Raw genomic sequence first — 25,013 nt, 5'->3', positions numbered from 1 at the left:
TGAAGATCTATCATTTGCTCTTGATAAGGAAGAGAGCTTGCCTCAGAGCTTGGAGCAAGCACATAATAACCAGTAAAATAGTAAACAAACCTGCAAATACCAGCCTGAGGATACAGAAAATTATGTTATAAATGCACTAAGTAGAGAAGCTAACAACCTGCTTACATCCACAAACTGTGAGATCAACACGGTGAAGAGACTCTAATGCGTTCACTGCTAAATCTCAAGCATGTTTCAGCAATCTCTGCATGTTTACACATGCAAGCAGTTCCAGCTGTAGGGCTTGAGGTTCATGTCTGAAGGCTCAAGGCAGACTCAGGCTTACTGCTTACAGATTTCAGTATCCAAGGAAGTCCAACGTGTGTGTGTGTGTGTGTGTGTGTGTGTGTGTGTGTGTGTTGAAGGGTGGTCATAGTCGGGGGGCACTGATTGTACATCGTATTAAGAAACAGACATTAAGCAAGTTGTAACATTATAGTGGCTTAATGATCCATTCTCAACAGATCCCCACAAGCAAGAAAGCAATTGAAAGAGTGAAGAAGATCTAGCTTCTTTGGGGGAGGGAGAGAATATCGAGAACAGAATAGTCAAACAGACAGGATTTGAAGAAGGATTTCTGATTTAAATAGGGTTCTAAATCGGAATGTCAGGTAGGAAAGGCAGAAACAAAAGATAAGAGCCCCTAAATAGAATTTGGTCAAGAGAGTAGGGCCAGGAGGAATAGGCTACTGCTGAGAGACAGGCATTCTAGAGAGCCCTGGAACAATTTAGGGTTGTCCTTGCTGTTGTACTATGTGCAATACCAGGGGTGCTCCCTCCTTCCCTTCTTCATTCCCATCTTCCTCCCTTCCTTCTTCTCTTCCTTCCCTTCTCTCTTTCCTGTTCCCTTCCTTCCTTCCCTTTTTTCTCCCTCCTTCCTTCTTTCTTTGTTCTTCCTTCCCTCCCACTCTCCGTTTTCTCTCTTCTCTCTGTTCTTTCCTTTCTCTCTTTCTTATTAGTTTATTATCTCCAGTCATTTCTTTACAGCTTTGATTCTATCCACATCTTTTGTTTCACAAATATATTACACACATATTACTTATAAGCCAGAAACACTGTGTGTGTGTGTATGTATGCAGTCTTCCCTCCTAACTCAAGGGTTCTGCATTTGCAGATTCAATCAACTGAAGATTGAAAATAACTTCATGTAGGGATAGGGTTGTAGCTCAGTGGTAAAGTGCTTGCCCAGCATGGGTGAGTCCCTGAGTTCGATCCTCAGCACCACATAAAAGCAAATAAATAAAATGAAGGTTAAATTCTTAAAGAAGAAAAGAACTTTGTGTATATACTGAACACATACAGACTTTGAAGATTTTAAGTCTCATTGTAGTTATGCTTCATTTGAGGTAACATTGTCGTCATACCTTGTTCTCCACTTTAGCCGTGCTTGTTATACTTTGATGCATTTAAAATGACTACTTCGACTTCTTTTTCTGTTCAGAACAAATTCAGGTCAGCATGTCACAGGCAGTTATTTGCCCTCTTGCTCCCACTCCATACATAAATCATACCTTCCTGTTTTTATCAGGGCTCATATTTATGTATAGGAAATTGGACATTATAGGTAATACATTGTAGCAACTCTAGGCCCTGGTCCCCTTTCCCACTTTGGGACTCTTTATTGCCACTTGTGTGGTTTTAAGTGACCAGCTGCATTTCTGGAGGGAGGTCTATACTCCCATGATGGTGACAATCTGAGATTGCTCCTCAGGGAGGCACAACTTGGCTTTTTCCCCACAGTTTCCCTGGGATGCCAGTGGTACTGGTAGAACTCTCTACTCTTCCCTTGACCACAATCAGGTGTTAAACTCCATTAAATGTCTACTGCTAACTGTATTGTTTCAACAATGCCCTGGGCATAAGTTCCTTCCGTAACCAATCCAATCAAAATATAGCTTCTACAAAAGAAGAACACTGGCTTCTGAGGCCAGCGTTTGGTATTTGTTCTGACTCCAGAATGACTCCTCCCAGCTGTCTGAAACACAAGTTCTCTCCTGCAAACTAGTTGTCTACCTCTAGGCTGAATCTTCATTAGATCCACCAAATTGCCTTTTATCACAAGCTCCACTGTTCCTGAGAGCACTGTTGGGCTTCTGTTTCTCCATGTTCTATTGCAAATGAAGTCATTTCCTTTGGGAAGGCTGAATGTTTATGCCTTGCTGCTACCTCCAGGATTAAAATCTCTGAGAGTTTCAGAGTTGGAGATGGGGGCCATGGCAAGCTTCAAGTGACATCCCCAATTAGCTGATTGATGGGTAGGGTAGCAGCAGTCTGTAGTCTTTCTGGCTTGCCTCTCTTAGCATGGAACCACCAAGTCATGAGCTGGAATGAGGTTGACTGGAGCCCCAATATTTACAGTGTGCCATGGGTAAGGACTTGAGTCTGAAGGAGGAAGAGAAAATTGATAATATTTTGTTGATATGAAGTAAGAGAGGGGAATCCTGAGAAAAAGGAACAAATTTTAATTTATTTTTAAAATCACTTCTATTTTCTTTAGGCAGCCAAGACACTGGGGAAAAGACTGATTTTAAAACAAGGAATCTGTTGGGAAAAGGCAGCAATTTAACTACAGATAACCCCAGAAATCCTCCTCCCTTCCCTAATATCTTCTTTTTTAAAGTGTCTGACATTTGTGGAACTACTTCTAAACCCAGTAAGGATGGAACTTTTTACTTTAGCCTTGCAAAAGTAGATGTAATGTTTGCTGTACATATTTCTCACTTACATTTATGTTTATAACTTCCTACTTTACTCTTGAAAATAGAGTATCATTTCCTGGGTGTGAAGCTTTGTTCTGTGTTAGTGTCACATGAGCTCTGGGTGTCTGGTGGGGGACTCCAGTGGATAAGTGCTGGGAACTGCTGAGCTGGGGGCCTTTGGGGAAAAGGGGCCTCTTGTGATGGATGGAGGGGGTCAATAAACACAATCACTGAAGAACTTTTGTTGAACTTGTTAGGTTTATGGCTAGTGTCAAGTCCAAAGAGCAAATGAAAATAGGAAAGAAAGATAAATAATAAAGACAGAGGCAGAGAAAATGGAATTGGAACAACATCAGATTATGAGGAGTTGATTGCAAAAGTGCTTCAAAACAAATGGAAAACTGTCATGGAGCACCCATCTGTTTTCTCCAGATTTGTAATGGGATGTAGACATGAGGCTATGACTTCAAGTAGATGTGGTTATACAGCGTGGCTAATGATCATTGACTCCTCCAGATGAATGACCTGATCCCTAGGTTAAGGCACTCTAGACATGAGGAGAATTTAATGGTCATGGCCAAATACAAGTTCCTTATTTCTCCCATGTATTTCTACCTCTTTTTGTTTCACATCTTCTTAGTTGTCAAGTTTTTTGAAATGATTCAGTATTGGTATTTCTCAAAGTTTGTCCAATAGAGTATTAGTATTTTTCAAGGTATGTCCAATATTAGTAAGAATTTCTTTTTCTTTCTCTAGCACCTCCAACACATGCGTGTACAACACATACACACACATACATACAACTACTCCTTGATCAAGAATATTTAGGGAATTCTGGATTACTTATATAAAGTAAGAGTTTTCTTTCTTCTAGGAGTTCTCAGGACCTCTAATATGTTGAAAAGTTTGCCAGTGCCCTAGGAGGCAAATCTAATAGTTAACACTTCCTATATGCATTTGCCCTTAGAATGCTTAAAAGATAGTGGTTCACAGAATATTCTTTGTTAAATACTGCTAACAATTGTCTGTCCACTGTGTCCTTGTCTCCACTGCATCCTATATATACTGCTATCAGAATAATCTTCCTAATGATCACACAGCCACTTATTTCTGGGCAATTTCTGTGTGCTGTGTCAGCTATTATAAGACTCTGCAACCAGACAACCCAATATCGCATTTTGGCTCTTGCTTACTAAATACATGACCTGTCTTAGCTTCCTTATACATAAGAAGAATTGTTTTGAAGATTAGATTATTATTTTTGTAGCATTCAGAAACAACACTTTCTAGCATATAGAAAGCACTATAAAAGTTTTTTGCTGAAATTTCTCTTAGGGAGAGGAGAGTGTGAAAACAGACTTCTAGGGCCTAGGAAGAAAGAAGACTACGAAACAAAAAGACAGTTATGTCTTCTTCATGAAAAGTTAACAGGAATTTGGAGATGAGGTGTAAGTAGTGAGAGAGAAGATCCAACAACAGGGGGCCACTCAACATGGAAGCTTTGTGGAAAAGGCTCTTGGGAAGAAGTAAGGCCCAGAGCAACAAGAGGATATCTAGTATTTGTTTTGAGTTGTAGATGGTGCTGCTACAGAAATTCCTCCAGATTCTTTGAGTCTTTAGTCAAAGGCAGCAAGGAACACAGATTTGTGCTAGCTGTATGTTGAGAGGGAAGGAATCTTTTCCTAAAGGCTACTGCCCTTTAGGAATGTTAGTATATGTGGGCTGGCAAGAGGACCCATAAACTTGCTTATAATTCTAGAAGCATTCCCTTCTTCTTTCCCTATTCCAGAATCCCCAGGGACATTGCAGGGAGAAAACATTTTTACCCACTGCTTGCGGGAAAGAGGCTTAAGCTATTCTATTTAAACCTCTAAGGACAGTGTGACCCCAGCTAAATGTAGGCCACTCACACATTACATAATGCTCATGACCACTTTAGGAGGCAGGTGGACAGACAAGGAAACCGAGGCTTAAGGAGGTGAGATCATGAGCCCTTGATCACATCACTAGCAAAACATAAAGCCAGCATCCAAATTTAGGCCAACTTCAAACTCCTGTTCTTTGTTACGTTATTCATTTTTTCCTATCAAAATGTTTCCAAGGCTGTCATTGACTCTGAATGAAGCATAAACTCCTTAGCCCAGCCTCTAGGATCTTCCTTAGTCTGGAAACTACTTTCCTAATCTGTAACTCTTAAAACTAGGGTCTAGAGGAGTTTCTCTGGGATTGAATTTCTTGGTTTTAAATCTTGCTTTTTCTAGGACCCTGAGTTCAGTTCCCTGGATTAGCCTTGTGGACTGGGTCTTGGCAGAGAGTGGTTAAATTCCCTTGGTGTGAAGTGGGGTCTTTCCTTGTTTGTGAGAAACTTTTCACATCTTTTATTCTACCCAACCCCTTTGACACTGAGTTCTGTCCCTCTGCCAGGGCACCTGCCTGTGACCATTTGCTGGGTCTCTCTGACACTGCCATCTGTCTTCCTGCCGGGATTTCCACCTACTCCTTGCCAACACATTCCCCTCATACTTGGTTCCGCTTGACTGTCTGCATTTACATTGCCTTTTGATGAGTCTCCACTGAGTTCCAGTCACACTCTAATTGATTGGTCTAGTTTTTAGGTTCTGGCCATCCATGCCTGTTCTCATAACTGGATGAGGCAATTTTGTGAAAGCTTGGATGTTTAACAAACACGGTAAGTTCATGTGGGAACATTGGCCTGAATGAATTGTTGTATATGCAAGTTGGTGACACTAGAAGGAGAAGGGGTGGAGAAAGAAAGGGATTTAAGAACCCCAAGTTTATAGTGGCTGTATTGTCAGTCTCTATGTCTGATCCGAGGAGTGGCTATTGCCACCTAGTTCACTAAGTCAACATACAGTCCACTTTCCAGTCCATGCTGTCTGCTGCCACTTTTTTAGGCCACCTTCCCTGAAGTGAGAACTAGTTCATCCCCCATTGGCAGGCTTGGAAGGTTCCTTCCCTCTGTGACCCTGTGCTAAGGTAATAGTGACTCATAAAACACCACTAAGAGAAAACTCACACCAAAATATGCATAATTCAATTCTCAGCAGGTTTTTTAATGCAAATACATATATGTTTTCTAAATTAATTCTATTACATCCCAAGTATTTTTCTCTAGTCAGGATAATGTTATTGATAAAGCTAAAAAATGTATTCAAATATTGGAAATGCTTTTAAGTTATTAAAACTAACCATAGGAGCTCTCTATAGATGTCTTAAGTCTCCTTCATGATATCTCTTCCCTTACTACTGTGAATTGTGGACGGTTCATAGTGCTTTCTAAGAAAGAAAACGGACCAGAGATAGTAGAACTTAATGGCAATTGTTGAATGATGATTGACAACTTTTTTTTTGTATTCATAAGTTAATCATTCATGCATCCATTCCCTGAAATATGAAATCAAAATTCATCACATTTCTAGCTTTCCATACATGATTGTGACTAATACACACACTTGTACATGAGCATGCACACCCATTCTCCCATGCAAACTACAAAGTTCCACTGAAAGCACCACAACACCAAGCAAATATACTTGTACATATAACAGTAAAACTAGAAATAGCAATTCATCTACTCATTAATGAAATGATGCAATTCATCTACTCATTTATTTTCTCTCTTGACTTTTCAGATATATGTAATGTATCATCACATGAAATGCAGATTACAGTTCAATATAAATTTCAATAAGACAATGAATAAATTTTAGTGTATTTATGTCTAATATGATTTTTGTTTCATGCAATTTTGGGGTGCTGTCCCCAAAATATTATTTCTTGTTTGCTTGAAATTTAAATCCCACTAGATATTTAGTATTTTATCTGATAATCCTAACCTTGCCATATAGTGAAGTCTCCTTAATTCAGTAATGAAAGGATTTTCTCAGATTTTATTGGGTATACTCTTTCAGAAGTGAAAGGTGAAAGTAAATTTGCCAATCATAGTTTATGTGTTTTGAAATACAGCTTCCTCTACTCAAAAATCAATTTTATCTGCCTGGAATACTTTTCTCCTTGGTGCTTGTCAATAAATCTCCAACTGAGATTTGAAATTTTTTTGAAATTCAGATTAACGGGTGAAAAAACCCAACAGACCTGAGTTAGAAACTTATCTGTGTGGCCTTGGAGAAATCAACCAAGTCTCAGTTTCTCACCAGGTGGTTATGGGGAATTAACAACTTTCTTTGTGAGAATCAGCTGTCATGTTAGGCACAGACAGCTTTTTCTCAACTTATTAGTTCTCTTTCCTGTAAAGATTGTAAAGACTTTGTCCCAGGTATATTTATGAGGTCTTATACTAAGGAGCAACAGGGACTCATCCACATAACCACACACCTACGCTGCTCCTTTGCTCTCCACACTTGGGCAGAATGAGTGGAATAACAGGTATACAAATGAGGTGACTTGTAGAGTGAGGAACTGGTATTACCTTACTGCACAACTGAATTTTATGACTGACACCAAAGGGACTGCTTTTAAATACTTGTTCTATTTTGTTAATATCATTGCCATTATATAAACAGAAAAGAACGGTTTTGTTTTTTCTTGTAAGGCAAGGACTTAGCATGTTCTTTGACATGAGGTATATTAGATGTCACCCACTTAATGAAACACATGTTGCCTTAGGATGAGTTCCTGCAACGCAGACAATGAATAGTGTAGACATTTTTTTCCTAATGTGCTCTTCCACATGCAGATTGTTACGCCTCCCACATTGTGAGTTTTCTATCCTCCTTTTGTGGAAAAAAAAATTAAAAAAGCAGTTCTTACAGAGACAAATATAGAGCCTGCACATTGATAGCTGAACAAGAGGAGGATTAGGGAGGGAGGGAATGACAGCTGCCCTATAGAACTTGAAGAACTGTCCTATGAGAGAAAGACTTGCTCAGGGCTATGGACTCCAAAGGGAAAATTAGGGTGCAGGGCTACAAGTGAAAGGAAGGCATGGTCAAGTTTAAACCATCAAATCTGCCCCATATTGCAATGCCTCAAACGTGGTGTGGTGATGTCTCTTCTACTGAAATGTTGATTCGCAGACTCCGATGACCATTTATCAGGAGTATATGAGGAATAACTGCAGCACTGTTTTTCTTCCTAACTTGCAAAGTGGGGATAATAGTCCCAATTTATCAACTCACAGATGAGGGATTTGATCTAGCTAAACACAAGGAGACTCTTTCTAGTTTTTAGGCCTCTATAAAGCCCTAGTTATTGTGGTTCAAACTTTGCTGAAGACTAGAATTATCTTGGGAGCTTTGAAAAATCTATGTGCGCAGGTCATACCTGCAGAGATGCTGATTTAAGTGTGTGGTGTAAACTAGAGCATTAGCCTTTTTTTTTTTTCAAAGCTCTTTATGTAATTCTAATACACGGTAATTTTGAGAACCACCAAACTAGTGTACTGGTTGGAGAAAAATCATGAGTGCAGTTTGGACTAGAAAATTTTATCATTCTAGGGCAGCTGACCTTTAAAGAAAAGGCACTTGATGGTCTTCTAGAAATAGAAGAGGTTTCTATTCCGAGACTTAGTGTTTACTGGCACTCTTTTTCTCTGTTTCAATGGAAGTCACAGACTTCCCTCAGTGAGGGGATTTTTATCTCTCAGAAGAGTGGATGGCATCAACAGCATTTGGATGGTTCTTTTGTTTCAATAGTCAAAACTCCAATGGGCATACATCTAACTGGTAGAGGATAAAAATGGCTTTCTTTGCTCTTCTCCATGATTCCCAAAGTTGCTTTTTTTTTTTTTTTTTTTTTTTTTTTTACCAAGGAGGGAGTTGTCTGTTGGATGACTAGACAGACATTTTCCTTTTTGTTTTGTGTGGATGCCTTATACTTCTTTGTGCTCTTTTGGGCTTGCTATCTTACACACTGCTTAGTAATTTGTTTACCAAGAATGTTCCTAGCTTAACCGTGGTCTCAATTTTAGTTCTATCCAAATAAGACTATGTCTCATTGTCACTCTGGTCATGCAGTAACTGACTCTAGACAGGTGATGATGGACAGAACTACAATATCCTTTTCTCCTGAAAGAAAATTTAAAGAGGACTCCAGTTATTAGGTTTTCCCATAGATGTTGCTTGTATTTCAGATAATCATATTGTTGGTAAAGTTTTATTTGCCACATAATGTGCGCAAAACAATCAGAAATGCATACTGGTTATTTGTTTGTTTTTCATTTTTTAGTAATGGGAACTGAAGTCACAGACATTTTACCCCTGAGCTACATCCCAGATCTTCTTTTTTTTTTTTTTAATTTTTATTTTGAGACAGGGTCTCACTAAGTTGCTTAGGGCTCAAAAAGTTGCTAAAACTGGTCTCAAATTTGAGATTCTCCTGCCTCAGCCTTCTGCGATTATAGGCAGATACCACCATGTCAGGCAGAAATGCACACTATTGTGAGACTAAAACCATCAATTTTTTAAATTATGGAAAATATGATCCAGTCATTTTAACTTTAAGTGTGAAATTTCTTACTTCTAAAAGAGAAGATGTTTAGAAGGATAATCTCCTTTTGTTGTTTTGATACTTCATGAATTTCCAGTTTAAAAAAATGCAGATTGCCAAAAACCCGTTTTATGCATACATTTCAAAATAAATTCAGTTAAAACTCCAAACAAACAAACAAACATCAACAAAAACCCTAATCAGTAGAAATATTGGAAACTGAATTATTTGCAAAAGAGTTGGAAAATGTTCTTTCTAGATGTTAAACTGGACAGAATTACTCTGATATTTATGTTTAGATCAATGGGGGAAGAACTCCTTTTTTAAAAAATCAAGGAGTACAACAAATCAATAAGAGGGATCATAGGGCACCATGTTAATGACAAATCACAGGAGGTGGCTCCATAAAGGTTGTGAAAACTAGTTTCTCATTGCAGGAATTGGGTTGGGCCACCCCTTTGCCCCCCTTCTCAAACACAAATATTTTCATATAATAAAAGCCTGCTTCCCTATACTTATAACCCAGCCTCCAGTGCTCCTACACCACCATTTTTAAGGGGTTTACCCCGCGGACTTCTCCAAAGTTTGTAGATTTTATCTCTTTCTGCACCGCGTTGAGTAGAGGTGACGGGTCCCTGTGGGGGATCGCTCCGGGTGAGAGGGACAAGAAACACCCACTAGGACCCAACCCAGGCAGCCAGCGGCCGAGCATGCGCTGAGAGTTTGTGCAGCTGGCCCTGGCCGCCACTGCTGCCTTGTCCGGACTTGGCGAGGACTTGGGAGGGACAGCGGCGCTGGGAGGTGGCTTAGCAGAGACTTTCCAGCAACTGCTGCCCAGGACTCTTTTTTTTTTTTTTTTCCTTTTTCCCAGGAGGCGGCGACGGCGGCGGGGGGAGAGGAAGAGAAGGAAGCGTCTGCAGCTTGAGTCAATGCAGCCCTTCGGCTCTCCGGGAAGAGCGTTCCAACCCCGATGAGTCCCCTCCGTGCGTCCCCAACTATCCCCGGGAGGGAGTGGGGCACGGAGCCCAGCGCCGACGGTGAGTGGCCGCACGTCTCTCGTCTTTCCTGCCCGCTGTCCCACCAGCCTGCTGGCGGCTGCCCTCGCGCTGTGTGCTAAACTACTTAAAGGCTGGTTTTGCAGCACCGCGCCGCCGGCGATTCCCCCCGCGCCCTGCCGGGGGCGCGCGGACGCGGTGGCGGGGCCGGTGACCGCGCTGGCTTTGTGCTCTGAGGGCGGCTGGGAGCGCCGGGTCGCGGCCGTGTCCGGGGTCGGGGGAGGGGGTATGAATGACTATCCGGCGTCTGCACAGCTGCACCGACCCTAATTCCCCGACGCCCCCTCCTCGCCCCCAGCCCCAGGCTAATCCATCATTCTGGGACGGAAAACATCATTTCTCACGTTCTCCCAGAGAAACTCTAGTCGTCGAACGGAATCCCAGCTCCGCGCTGCCCTTCGGGACCCCGAGAGGGAGTGCGGAGTTGGGGGCGTCCAGGATCTGTCCTAAGGAGAAGGGCACTCGCGCCATCGGACTCGCGGGTGGCGCCTGTGACGTCTCCGGGGGTGGGCAGTATAGTTTCTAACCTTCGGGACAGTGCTGAGCTGAGCTGTCCCCAAGGAGAGGCGTGGGTTGAGGGAGGTTTTGAAGGGCGTCTTATCAGAATGCAGAGGGCCCCGCCGCGTGTCCCCAGAGAACCAGAGTTGACTGTGCACTTTCATTCATCCTGAGAGTCAATCTTTCCCTTCCCAGCAGGTGTTATCTGACGCCAGAGTGGAACTTGGGGAGTTTAGTTCCCACTAAGACTTAAGCAAATGATGTTTGATGAATTGATGTCCCAGATGAGCTAGGCTTAGGGACCCTCAGGACCCTGCGGAGGGCTGGCGGAGGACGAATGGGCTGACGATGGGGAACGCAGTATAGAGAAGTCCTCTGTTGTCCTCCGCCCCCTGCAGACCGCTGCTACTTTGCCTGTGGGAGTAGAATGTGGTGAAAGGATGGGGCTTCTCCCTCCTGAGGCTCACAATGGCCAGAGAAGATTCCGTGAAGTGCTTGCGCTGCTTGCTGTACGCCCTCAATTTGCTCTTTTGGGTAAGTCAAATAGTTCCATTGCTCCAACAGGTGGGGACGGCTGGACCGGGTTTTCTGCAGCCACCAGATAATACGCCAAAGGGCATGGTTCAGCATTAATTAATTACATGGGATCACACCCTCTATTTTTCAGAGAAGTAAAATTTGACCTTCTTAAAATGTCTTTGATCTAGCTCAAGTTCCATTTGTAATTAGAAAAAAGAAATCCAGTCTTGGAAACTAGTGTCAGTGGAATTAGACATGAAGTTAATCTAGGGATATAAATAAATGCACGTGCTTGTACTGTTAGATAAGAAAATTATGACACACTGCTTGGGCAACTGCTTGTTTGCAGGAATTTTAGATAACTGCAAGCCATAAATTTTTTCTTTACGTCATTCTAGCCTATAAAAATTGGTTGGGGCAAGCAGTCCTAGTGTTTTTGTAGGAATTCTACCTTGGTATGCTATCAAAAAGACTGGGTAGATTTTTCTAGGGGATTCCATAGAGTCTGAAAGGTGGTTTTCATGTAACTATTTCTAAATTGGCAAAGTTTAAGGAATTTTGTGTATGCTTTTGGAAAATCCCATAACCATTTAAGGAAATAAAATATATAAAATTTAACAAGCTCATGGAAATCTTTATGCCCAATGAGTGAATGACTTTTTATGCTTTATACCCATCCATTAATTTTCATAAAGTGTTATTAATAATCACATTATTTATAAAGTTTAGGAAAATATGAAAATTCAAGCTTAGAATGTTCCTTCAGGTCATGCTCAAGCAGGCAGTTTTTTCCTTTTCATCTTGTGTGTGTGTGTGTTATATCAATGATTTATATTCAGAATTTCCTATTACAAGTTTTAAAGTGCATTTATTTATTTGGTTGGCTGTCTGGCATTGACCAGCCTTTTTTTTTTTTTTTTTAGAGGTTCGTTATACAAGGTCTCTAGAGAATGACATTTTTGGTTAAACTGATCCTTATGGATTGGCATAATTTTAAGGTGGCAAATTAAGTTTTCCTTTAGTAAATAATCTGAAAGGTATTTAAATAGTATGTTTTTTCTCAATGTGAATATTAAAACATATGGTAGTTAATTTTACCATTGGAAATGTAAATCACTATGATTTTGTTGTAGTTTTTAATTCTAAAAAGGTATATTTTTAAGTGGATCATTAAATCACCTGCTAAACTAAAAGGGATTAAAATTTTGAAGTATTTCTTCTAAAATATGTAATTATTACTCCTATCTACCAGCTTCTAACTTGTCTACATTATGCTTTTTAATTATAGAGTCATCACATCCTATCACTAAATGGAACTTTAAAGATGGCCTGGCTGAACTTCCTTTCTTTGTGAGCAAGGAAATTAAGAGCAAGTTAAATGACTTGCCAAAGGTCAAATATTCTAATGATATTGATGCCAGGAACAGAAGTTGCGTTTCTTGCACCTAGAAAATGTAACCTTACTCAGTTTTGAACTTTGATATTACTGAGATTTTTTGCTGCTGTTCAATAACAAAATAAGGTTTGGGGAAATCTGTTACTCTGTCTTGTATAGAGGAGGAAAAACTCAAATCATTTGACAAAAGTATTGCTCTTCAGAAAAATGAAATTTGTTTTAAAAACATCTCTTCCTTAAGCTTCTTGGGGCATCTTGGTTGCCTCCAGAGGATGTCAAATGCTATTTCTTTATTGTTACCTTGTCCTTTAATTTCCTAACTCTGTGTGTGTGTGCATTCTGATTTGTTGATTTGTTTGGATCACTTTCCTCTTTCTTCATCCCTTCTCTTCTCCTAGTATCTTCTCCATTCCAGCAAATGAATCCCTTATTTCAGATGAGATTAGGCATGTGCAGCATGGGGTGGCTATAGACAAATCTCTGTATTTCCATTTGTTTCATACAAAGAGATTGACAAATATCTGCCTGCATATCCATCCTCATTCATGTACATTCATGATTTTTTTTGTCAAATTATTTTTTCAATTGGTTTTGTGTCATAGGAGTGGGATTCTTATGTCAAAAGCTATGTAATAATAATAGCAACAAAACAAAACAAGATAAATAGCTAACATATATAACAAACAAAACATAGCTAACATATAAAAAAATCTTACATACTTTTATTATGTTTACAAGGAATATTTAGCATCTAATCTATTCAAAATACATGTAATAGTCCATATTTTTTGAAATTGTTGTGAGGATTAGAGCTAACATATGTAGCACTTAGAACAGTGGCACTAGGTGCTGTCTATATGATAGCAGTAGGCACAGTTGTAATTACTACAGTATTGATGATGCTCAAGTAGATTACAGGAATGGATTACTACTATCTTTTTGGTACTAATAATAGTATTTGTTATTATTATGATTAATATTGCTGCTACTTCTATCACTACTACAATTCCTTTGATCTAGCAACCTTATCCTGGGAATCTATACCTTAGGAGTAAAAGCATCAGTATACTTTAGTACATGTACAAAACTTTTTTTTTTTTTTTCCCTTGGCAAGAGATGGAAGTATGGGGATTGAACTCAGTAGCACTCAACCACTGAGCAACATCTTCACTGAGCCACATCCTTTGCCCTTTTTTGTATTTTATTTTATTTTTTATTTTAATTTTTGCATTATAATCCTTATTACACACATAGAGCACTATTTTTCGTATCTCTGTACATACAGTATGTTCACACCAACTTATGCCATTATACATGTACTCTTTTTATTTTTTTGCATTACAATAGAATCTTGCTGAGTTGCTCAGTGCCTGCCTTGTTGTTCCTGAGGCTGGCTTTGAACTCGCAAACCTCCTGCCTCAGCCTCCTGAGCTGCTGGGATTATAGGAGTGTGCCACCACACCCTGTGTATTTTGCTATCTTATCAATGTAATAATTTTTAATTTTTGACAATTTGAAAAGTTTAAAGTGATATCTCATTATTACTTTATTTTGTACCTCTTCCGCTACCAGTTTGCATGAGCATCATTTTATATAGGCATACTCTTTGTGTATATGATTTCATTTCATTTTCATTAACCATTTTATATTTATTATTTAGTTTTGATGTTTGTTTATTTCTGATTTTATGTTATCTGCTGCTATATAGTACTCAAAATAGTTAACCAAATTTTTATTCCTTTTAATATAATTTTTCCATAGATCTGTATATGTCCTTTTATATATCCTTTTATATTCCTTTTCTATTTCTCTTTTCTTTTTTTAGCATCTGCATTTTTTGTGTTGGTTAATATTTCTTCTTCTGCCAGGTACAGTGGCACATGCCTGTAATCCCAACAGCTGAGGCTGAGGCAGGAGGATCATGAGTTCAAAGCCAGCTTCAGCAACTTAGTGAGGCCCTACAAAACTTAGCAAGATCCTGTCTCAAATTTAATAAAAAGGTCTGGAGATGTGGTTCAGTGGCTCAGTGATTAAGTGCCCCTGTGTTCAATATCTGGTACAAAAAAAAAAATTAAAAAAAGAAGATTTCTTCTGGATGAGGTGGTACATACCTATAATCTCAACAGCTCAGAAGGCTGAGGCAGGAAAATCACAAGTTCAAAGCCAGCATCAGTAAAAGTGAGGAACTAAGCAACTCAGTGAGACTCTGCCTCTGAATAAATTACAAAATAGGGCTGGGCATGTGACTCAGGGGTCAAATTCCCCTGAGTTCAATCCCTGGTACCCCCTCCTCCCCAACAAAAAACAGATTTCTTTTTCTAACTTTGAGTTTATATTATCCATTTAAAAAATCTGTTGAGATTTTTAAATGGGTAATATAAATGATAATTTAAATAAGAGAGTTAGAATTGAACGAAATATACATTATAACTTTGGAAAAACTGGCATTAATCTTTCAGTGCTAAAGCAATGTTTTGAGATCTCATAGTATATTACCAGGTAGGAAGCAATTTTCATCTTTGTGCTGGGCACATTCCTGAGCATCCTTACATTACTCTCTTATTTAATTTTTATAGTAGCCCTGTAAAATATATTTTTTTTCTTATTCCTTTTTTTGTAAGGTAAAGAAACTGGTATTCAGAGAAGTTCAGTAACTTGCTAGTAAGTGGAAGAACAGAAATTCAAAGTTCAGCTTTGTTTTCACCTAAGTGTAGTAGAAGCTACATTGCTGGGAACAGTGGCAAATTTATTTGCAGTGAAGAAGCCAAGTAAACATTCTCAGTAGGAAGGGATTAGCTGTCCACCTGCTCATTCCAAGTCCTCTGGAGCAGGACTTCTTAGTCCTCAGTGTGCATGAGAATCACCTACGCATCCTGTTAAAAATGCACTTTTGGATTTAATGTGTTGCAGTCTTTCCTGAGTGTCAGCATTTTTAACAATCTTTGCTGCTGGTGGTGGGATCCACCCTCTGAGGAGCAAGGTTTTAAGTTCTCATTGAAATTATAAGTAGAAAAGCTAGTGTGGCCTCTGAACCCCACTTCTTAAACCAGTTTTCACATCCTGACTATGGCAGGGTAGGGGGAGAGAAACAGACACTCACTGTCTTCCCACTGGGTTGTAAAATTGATAAACTTGCCCTCATTACCTAGGGGGCCAAGAGCTGCAGAACATTTTAAACAGACTTATCCTTCTGTTTCTTCTATATTGGCATCCATTCACCTTTTCTATTCCACTGGGTGTTTAGGGAAGACAAGAATGAATGTTAATCAGGAAAACATGGAGAACTCTTGCAATTTTCTTTTGTTGTTCTTGGAGTTGAAAATCAAATTATAAATCTTTTACGTATAAAAATACATCTTGATTGTTTAACTTTTTAAAGTGTGAGATGCAGATATGCTTAAGTGAGAGCAACCCATAGTGTATTCAAGATAACAAGTGCTCTGCATTTTCTTTATTGCTATGGTTTCGTTGCCTTGATTTGCCATCTGCTGAATGTCTTTTCTACATTATGATGAAACATGAGCCTGGTATAATTGTACTGGGGCAACAGACAGATGCTGGGCCCTCTACTTTGTCATGAGTGTTGTGGGTTTATAATGCAAAGGGACACATGGAGATGATGCATGTAGGGTACATCCTGGGAGCTCCTTAGAGACTGATTCACTTTGTATCCATGATGTAGCCTATCTTTACTTGAAATTTATCACACTTTTACTATGTAAATGGCATATTAAAGAAATGACACTTTCCTCTATTTTAAAGACGACTTTATGATATGAGTGTTTTCCATTGTTAGATGATAATTATTTTTTGCTATTAGAAATCGGGATAAATATGATTCTCTCTGAAAATTCCTGAAATTGGGGAACACTTAACATTCATCAAATATGTGTGTTGATAATTTTATAAAAGTGTGATGTCCTGCCTGTAGCATTTAATTCCTACTTCTCACCATCTTAGAAGAGCCACTGTTTTGTTAGTATCATTATTAGTAATAGTTGCAATGCAGTGAAACTACCCTGATTAAATATGAAAAGAAACTCATAAAAGAAAGCCTAAAAAAGATGGACAGGAACCTAGTTCATGCTGTTGGGACTTGTGAGGTAGACCAAACTACAGAAGACTCAGGCATTCTGGTCCTTTTCCTCTGGCCATGTGTAATGAACCGTAGGATTTTGTTCCATGCAACCCCTAAAGAGTTAGATTCTTGGAAAGTGGAAGTTTGCATTCAAAGGACATTTATGTATTCATATTAAAATACAGCTTTTTAAGCCAGGCGCAGTGGCCCGTGTTTGACATCCCAGCTGCTTGGGAGGCTGACACAGGAGGATTGAGAGTTCAAAGCCAGCCTCAGTAACTTAGAGAGGCCCTAAACAACTCAACAAGACCCTGTTGCTAAATAAAATATAAAAAATGTGCTGGGGATGTGGCTCAGTGGTTAAGCTTTAGGTTAAGCATAAGTTGTACATGGGTTCAATCCTTGGTACAAAACACACACACAAATTGATAACCCTAACTTTACACTATGACTGGCATTCAAGTTTCTTTCTTTTTTTCTTTTTACTCTTTCTTAAGATTGGTGGAGTACTCTCCAATAAATATTTTTCATCTTGTAAAATAAACTTTAATCACGAAAAATCCCTTTAGTCTTAGTGCAAACATGACTTTTTAATTTTTTTTTTTAATACCTTGTGATTAGCTGAGTGAAGATTTGAGCCATGCATGCTTCTTAGGAAATGCATTTCAAGGACAGGTATATGGTAGGTTCTTTGGAGTCTGCTGTGCTACTGTTGACTGGAGCAATGGGCCCCTCACTCATCTGAATCCACTCAGATGCTCCTGAGCTGGATTGAGTGGAGCTCACTGAAGTTGGCTTCACAGAAACTGTTGTGTAAAGTGAGATATTTGATCTTATTTTATCTGCAGTGCTTATAGAGTGACCAAAGACATGGAAACCTGGATGATTTTGAGAGTAGAGTGGATATCTACTTATATGCCAGAATTCCAGAGGCTTAAAGTGAGTCTCTTTCAATCACAGCAGGAAGGAGAATCACCCTATGTACAGAGACACAATGATCTGTAAAAACTACCATGCAGAACTCCAGGGTGCTATCGATTTAGTCAGCTCTAATTAATAGGTGTTCATGCTTAAATGATACTCACAGGTAATCTCCAGACCTTATTTCAACCATCATTAGTGTTGTCTAATCTTTCACAGCATTTTTAAACAATGTTATCTGTTTGCTCTCTTTTTTTCTCCATTTCCTGCTAGAAGGGAATCTGGGAAGCAGAGCTGACACAAAGGGGAGAGGGGAGAAGGCAGGAGAGTTTGACCCAGATTTGTTACTGGCGGCACTTAGGTTGTGCTGCAGCCTCCAAACAATCCGGATTTTATTTTACATTTACATTTCAATAAATAACAGCTTAAATAATATTTTAAGAAGGAAAGCTCCTACTCCAATTACTAAAAAAAATTATATGTGTGTGTATATATATATATATATATATATATATATATATATATATATATTTTTTTTTTTTTTTATGGTGTTTGAGATTAAACCCGTGACCTTGCAAGAGCTAGGCAAGCACTCACCACCTGATCTACATCCCCAGCCCTTTTATTTTTTATTCTGAGACAGGCTGGCCTGGAACTTGTGATTCTTCCATCTAGCTGGGTTTATAGGCATATGATACTGTACCTGGCATATTCCTACTCTAGTATTTGCAGTTTCAAGATGAGCAACTAGAGGTCCTGAAAGTTTGAATTCTTTGTCCAAGTTCTCTTTGTAGAGAGAGTGTAACTAAGATCCAAATCTCTGACATTCTGCACCTTACTAATAGATCTGATATAAAAATAAAGTTCAGGGGGGTGACTTTAGACATCTTTCATCCTTGAAGAGAAACCATTTGTGTCACTGTCATCTTACATGAGACTATATAAGATACAAATAGAAAACTGAAGGTTTTAAAAGGTGTTTTTGACTGTGACCTGCCATTTTATGGAAACTATAGTTATACATTTTCTGATAACCTCCAGAGAATGCAGATACACATACAGTTCTGATTTAGAAAACAACTTGATTCGTAGCTTGTTTTTACAAGTGAAACCAGAGTGTCCCAAACATAAGCAAATTTAACGTTTCTAAATATTTGTTGAGAGCATTTTCTAAGCAGTTTTGCAAGGCAGAATGTGGCAAATGTTCTGCTAAGTAATACACTAAATATATTTCTACAAAGTAATACTTGTGTTATTTTCTAAACATTTTCTTGAGCTTCAAATAGTATGTTGCAGTAGTTGAGACTATGTAAGGAATTATAAGCCTGGTTACATTGCTTAGTTATAACTATAGTGTTCCTAACAATTTAGTCATCAGGAATGATTTGATTTGATCAGTACACAATTGAATACCATGATGTACTCCATAATTATATGTAATTATTATGTGTTAATTAAAAAGAGAAAATATCAATTTTAAAAGGGGAGAGTGCTAATTTGGTTAATGAGCAGAAAATGTCATCATCGGTAAAGAATCTGGATTGCTTACATAAGTTGTGCTTCTAGATTTAGTAATATCAGGATTAGTTATTGGGGTGACTATCTTACTTATTTAGTTTCTTGCTATAGGCATGCACTATTTTGTTTACTGTTATCAATTCCTCAACCCAAGTGAGTAAAATCACGCTATGAGGATGAAACTGTTTTCAGATATTTAATGAGGCTGGAATTAACATCTAAAGAAAAAAAAAAAAAAGCCTTTTACTTTGTCCTTCACTGTAGGATAAGGTTTTGCATTGATATTATTTATTTTGACTCATGTTCTATGTAGAACTGTAATATTTGGGTGTACTCCTATGGGGGGAAATAGTGGGACAGAATAGAATGTAAAGTCTATAATTTAAAGGGCTTTTGAGAGCATCTAGTCAGCCACTAACCTGCATTGTAAATCTTTGATTGCCATTCAGCATTTCTCTGCTGGAAAACTTGCAGCTGTATGAAGCTGAGTTCTTGTTAAAGTACCTTTTGATTTTGTTAAAGATCTCTAATAGTTGGCTTATATAGCATCTCTTCTAATTACTTTCTGATCCAGTCACCTAATGTGTGTTAGGTTCTGCAACTGAGTGCTCTGCTAGTGACTGATGGGGAGTTGAGCCATGATCTGCCTTCTACTTGGGTGGCCATGGAAGGTAAAAACAGGAAATAACAAGATAAGTACTCAAGACTGAATGGAGAGGGAGGTCTGTGGGTGAGTGAGGAGGGAGTTGGTAGATAGTCTTAACAATGGCTAATGTTTGGGCTGGTTTTGAAGAAGTAGTGGTGGCTCACCCATGAGGATAGGAAGGCTGGGCAAGATGACATTCCAGGAACAGGGAACTGCATGAGCAAAGATGCCAAAGAATTGGGAACTATGAATGATGCCTCTTGCAGTTTTGTCATTGTCCAAGCATGGAAAGGATATAGCAAGAAACAGGGTTGAAAAGATCAGTTAATGGGTGTCTGAAGAATTTTTGTGTAACCTGGTCAAGAGTACAAACTTTATTCTCTAGAATGAAGTTGGGAAAAGAGGAAATAAGGGTTGGGAAGAAGCCAGGAAAGAGAGCTATAGGCTAAAATGCTGAATCTTTGTTCTATCAAGGTAGCTGAAGGTTGAATTCAGGTGGAATCTGTGAGCTGGAGAGTTCTATTATTAAGGTGATTGTAATTGCCTGGTAAGAGAGGATGAGGGCCTGAACTAGCCAGAAGCAGCAGGAAAGGGGGAGGAATTTACCCACTGTCTTGCAGGAACCATACAAAGGACTTGAAACTAATTAAATGTTGAATGGAGGAAAAGGGAGAGGTTCAGGCTGTCTGCCAAGTTGCCAGTTTATGTGATTGAAAGGTTGATTATACCATTTACTAAGACAGAAAAAACAGTGGGAGGGACACACAAGCTTTGAGAGGAACAGAGAGGAGTTAAGTTTTAGAGATGTTGAAATTGAGAATGACCGTGGTCATCCCCCAGTCCAGTATCAGGGGGCTTCCTTCCACTTCCATTTGGTAGACCTTCAAATATCTGAGGATTCTATTCTTGAACTGATTTAGGAGTAGTTGAATCTCTTAAACTGACTGAAAAGATTAAAGGAAAGCCCTTAGGTCAAAAACGACTTGTGATAATAAGAGGTAACATATATGGATCTTATTATTCTGGCTTTTTTCATCATATGAATTTTCTCTGGTAGGATTTATTTTTTATCACACTTGCTATTTGAAAAAACAAACAAACAAACAAACAAAAAACCCAAAAACCCTGAGGTTAAAGAAAGATTAAATGGTATGCCCAAAGTCATAGAAGTGAAAAGGAGTTGAGATTTTTTAACTGGAATTCAGAATTCTTTGACTCCTATTGTCATCCTGGTCAAGGCCACACACCTTGAAGTGGCTTCTGAGACTCTGGTCTGCCCCTTGCCTGTTTGAGCATCCCCTCCATGTGCCAGTTGCCCTTCCTTGAACATGTCATGCTGTCTTCGCTCTGAGACCTTTGCTCTTCTTTCTGACTGGATTGCTCTTTTCAACCCCTCTCTTCCTAATTAGCTTGACAATATTCTTCAGATCTTAGCTCTCTTAGAGAAGTTCCTCTGACCCTCCAGAACAGGTCAGAAACTCCAAAAATGATTTCTTAAATCAACTTGTGCTATTTCTTCCCAACACTAAGTACAGTTTGCAGTTGCATATTTATATCTCGGATGAGTTGATTAATGTGTGTCCTTTTCACTTAGTTAATTGCACCATGGAGTCCCTGTTTCTGCACATCCATGTCTCTCTAGCACATAGCATAGCACACAGGCAATGAGAGATGACCAATACATCTTTTTTTTTTTTGAAAGGAAGAACGACATCAAAGCCCAGATTTCAATTATCCTACCAAATAAGAAACATCTTGAATTATACTCCCCAAAACAAATACATATTTTTGTTATAAGTGGAAGAACAGTGGATAGCCAGGCAGTGTTAACAGATTATACACATTGAAGGATCAGATAACTTATTGACACCTGACTCAGAGCTATTTATGATGTTGAAAATTGACTACACAGCCTGTAAGAAATTCAAGGCTGTGGAAATAGACATCAGTCATTACTTTGAAGTGTGATAAAGAAAGGACAGTTGTTTTAACTGCAAAATAATTCAAGACTATGAAATAAAATAGCACGTTAATAAGCTAGCCTGTCCCTGTGACACTTACAAGGTATTTAAAGACCCACATGTAGCCATGCAGAAGAACAACACATAATCTCAGATTTAAGGAGTTCATGGTTCTCTGCCAGTCCTTTGTGTTTTAATAGATTCTATTATTAATTAGGTATCCTAAGGCCAATGGATCAGTAGATAAATGCCATTGAAAAGATGGTTTATTTTGCTTGAAGATCCCAAGAAAAAGAGTATATGTCTCCCTATGGGGTGGGGGGCTAACAGGGGAAGCAATAGGTTTGGTGGCAGGCAGAGCAGAGGGAGAGATTGGAACTGTGGGTGAGTGCTTTAAAATTGTGGTTTCCATCAAAAGGAATGGGTGAGGCAGGGTAAGCAGCTTTAGAACTGGCTAGTTTGAAAATTGGCTCTGGGGTGATTAGGACAGGTGTGGTGGCCCTGAGTGTGAGAGCCTGATAAGGGAAGTCCTTGAGGGTATGGATTCTGGAACTGTTGGTTTATATTTGAAAAGTGCACCTGGGAGGAAGACTCTCCTAAGGAGAGGGTAGATTAAGGGTGGAAGAAGGTCAAGGCAAGGTGACTCACATATTATCATCTTTTCTGGAACAGGGTCTGTCCAGTATCTGCATGCAGAACAAATGTTAAAGCATCAAGTTTGCAGAAGCTAGAAAGGGTGGCTAATACACTGTGGCTGACCCACTTGGTAGATTTTATTAAGTTTGCAATTTGTTCTTCATTCCCAAAAGAACTGAAAATTAATAATAACTGGCATCATTCTCCTTGAACTGTGGTCCCAGGGTTCTTAAACCTGCCTTAGACTGTCAACTCCTTTGGAAGTTTTATAAAGCCTGTAGATCATTTTCTGAATAATTGTATTTTAATATGCATGTAAACTGTATTGGCATACAGAGTAAATTAGTTATGATGGAATACATAAGAACCATTGAGCCTCCATTCACCAGAGAATGCCGTTCGGATATTTAGATCCATCCTGACTGCTACAGAATACTCACAGCCTTCCTTTTTAAAAAAGGAATCCTTCACTCTCTAGGCTGGTCTCCTCACTCTTTGTGAAACATGGCACGCTGATTTCTAAACTTGGGTGATAGTTAGGGACTTAGCCCGGTACTTCAAAGCCCAAGGGCTTGGATTTGGTACTCAAGGTCTGCTACTCAGATATGCTACTCAAGGTCTGTGAGAACTTCAACAGGTCACTTATCTGGGCTTCATGGCACTTTTTACAATTTTTAATTATTTCATGTAAATGTTTATTATCTGTGTCCTCCTCGGAGCTTCAAAATGGCCAGGATCTTGTTTCTTTTATTCATTGTGAATCTCTGATCTAGCCTGGTGCAAGGGAGATAGGAGGTGTTGAGTAAATATTTGTAAATCAATGGTGTAAGAGTGAATTCATTAGCTGGTTTCCAAAGCAGATAACCATTCTTCACTGTTCAAGAGGCCACAGGCTCTTCTTAGAACTTTTATCTGGAAAACATATTTCATGGCCATCCTTTGCATCAGTACAGAATCATTTGTACTTTAGGTATTCATTATATCAGTGTTTAAAGCTAAATCTGTGACAGAACTGTAACTGTTGTTCATTAAGATGCTAGAAATTGCTCAAAGTCAGGAAATTGAATTTTACTATACTTCACTTAAGATGGTAAGTGCAAGGCACATTTTAGAAAGATTTCCACCCAAATAGGAAAACCCTTTAGAATATAGCAGTTGACATGCAGTTTTTAGAAGTTTTCCAGGAAGACTCATTCTCAACATATTTTAGATAGGATTTTTTTAAAGTTTTGAGTTATGGGGGGCTGGAGTAGAAGCTCGTAGTAAAGCACTTACTTGCCTAGCATGAGTGAGGCACTGAGTTCAATCCTCAGCAACACACACACACACACACATACACACAAATAGTAATAATAAAATAAAGATATTGTGTTCATCTACAACTAAAATAATATCAAAAAAAGTTTTGAGTTATGGAAAATTTAAAACATGCTAAAGTAGGAAGCATAGCATAATTAATCCCAAGTTACCCATTACCCACTGTCTATAATTATCAAGATACCCTCTTCTACTTTTTGCCTAAACTTTATATATCATGATTATTTATGACACCATATCCCAGTCATCATGATATTTCAGTTATAATTACTTCAGAATATTTGTCTAGATCATAAGGTCCCTTTGAAAATAAACATAAACCTAACCCATTTTTATACCTAAAATAATGAAGATAATTTTTAATATTTTCAGACAACCAATCAGTGTTAAATTTTCCCCAGTTGTCACATAAATGTTTCTTGCAGTTGAATTGTTTAAATCAGGATACAAACCAAATAAATATATTATACTGGGTAATATCTTCAATCTCTTTTAATCTATAATAGTTTTTCCTCCCTTCATTTTTTCATTTGCCAGTTTTTTAAGTCAAAGAAACCATATCATTCCTCTCACGTTCTGATTTTACTGATTACATCCCGATGGTGACATTTAACAAGTTTAAATTTATTCTCTGTACTTCCTATACACCAGTAATTAGAATTGGAGGCCTAGATTCTAGTTTGACTTTTGGGTAAAAATATTTAGGAGCTATTTCTGATCACATCACATTGGGATACACATTGTGACTGGTGGTCTTTTTTTGTGACTAAGATTGATCGATGGGTCTGGTCTCCTCAATCTGATCTCTCCATTCTAAAAGTCCCCATGAACTTTACACATGAAAACTATTCAGTGGTTCTCAGCCCTGCACATGGGAACATCTGTGGAGCTGTGACACATTTCAGATGCACGATTTCCTCTTCAGAATTAGTCCAGGGTGACTGGACCCAGTAATTTATTCAGACTGTAGTGATTCTAATGTACAGACAGGATTGAAAATTCCTGACCTGATAAATTTGGTAGCCATGGCGGAACTTTCCCTAACTGGGGTGCTATGGTGTAATTTCTGCATATAGTAGCAGAAAGTTTTCTATTAAAACTTTCAGTCTTTGGTTTCCCTTAAAATTGTTTATAGGAAAAGTAGGATAAATATAAATAGTGGAGTCCTATAATGAGTCAAGTATCCAATGTCCTATATAGGTGAATAATGAATTTTCTTAAATATTTTGAGTTTATAGATTTTTAGAACATTTGTTATGTTC

The 25,013-nt window shown here is 38.6% G+C and overlaps 1 protein-coding gene across 1 annotated transcript in view; it reads left to right on the top strand.

Moving 5' to 3' along the window:
* Positions 1-10,102: 10,102 nt before the first annotated feature.
* Tspan12 (tetraspanin 12) overlaps positions 10,103-25,013 on the top strand; it is a 73,576-nt gene continuing 58,665 nt past the window's right edge. The window contains exons 1-2 of the mRNA XM_046422394.2: positions 10,103-10,243; positions 11,158-11,293. Coding sequence (XP_046278350.1) covers positions 11,228-11,293 — 66 coding nt within the window. The 5' untranslated portion in view covers positions 10,103-10,243; positions 11,158-11,227. The remainder of the gene's footprint in view (positions 10,244-11,157; positions 11,294-25,013) is intronic.

This window comes from Marmota monax, unplaced genomic scaffold (genome assembly GCF_021218885.2).
Source record: "Marmota monax isolate L192 unplaced genomic scaffold, Marmota_monax_Labrador192_F-V1.1 WCK01_AAM20220418_F8-fsc00027, whole genome shotgun sequence".
Lineage (NCBI taxonomy): Eukaryota > Metazoa > Chordata > Mammalia > Rodentia > Sciuridae > Marmota > Marmota monax.
Note: the sequence above shows the minus strand (reverse complement) of the source record. Positions and strands in the feature narration are given on the sequence as shown.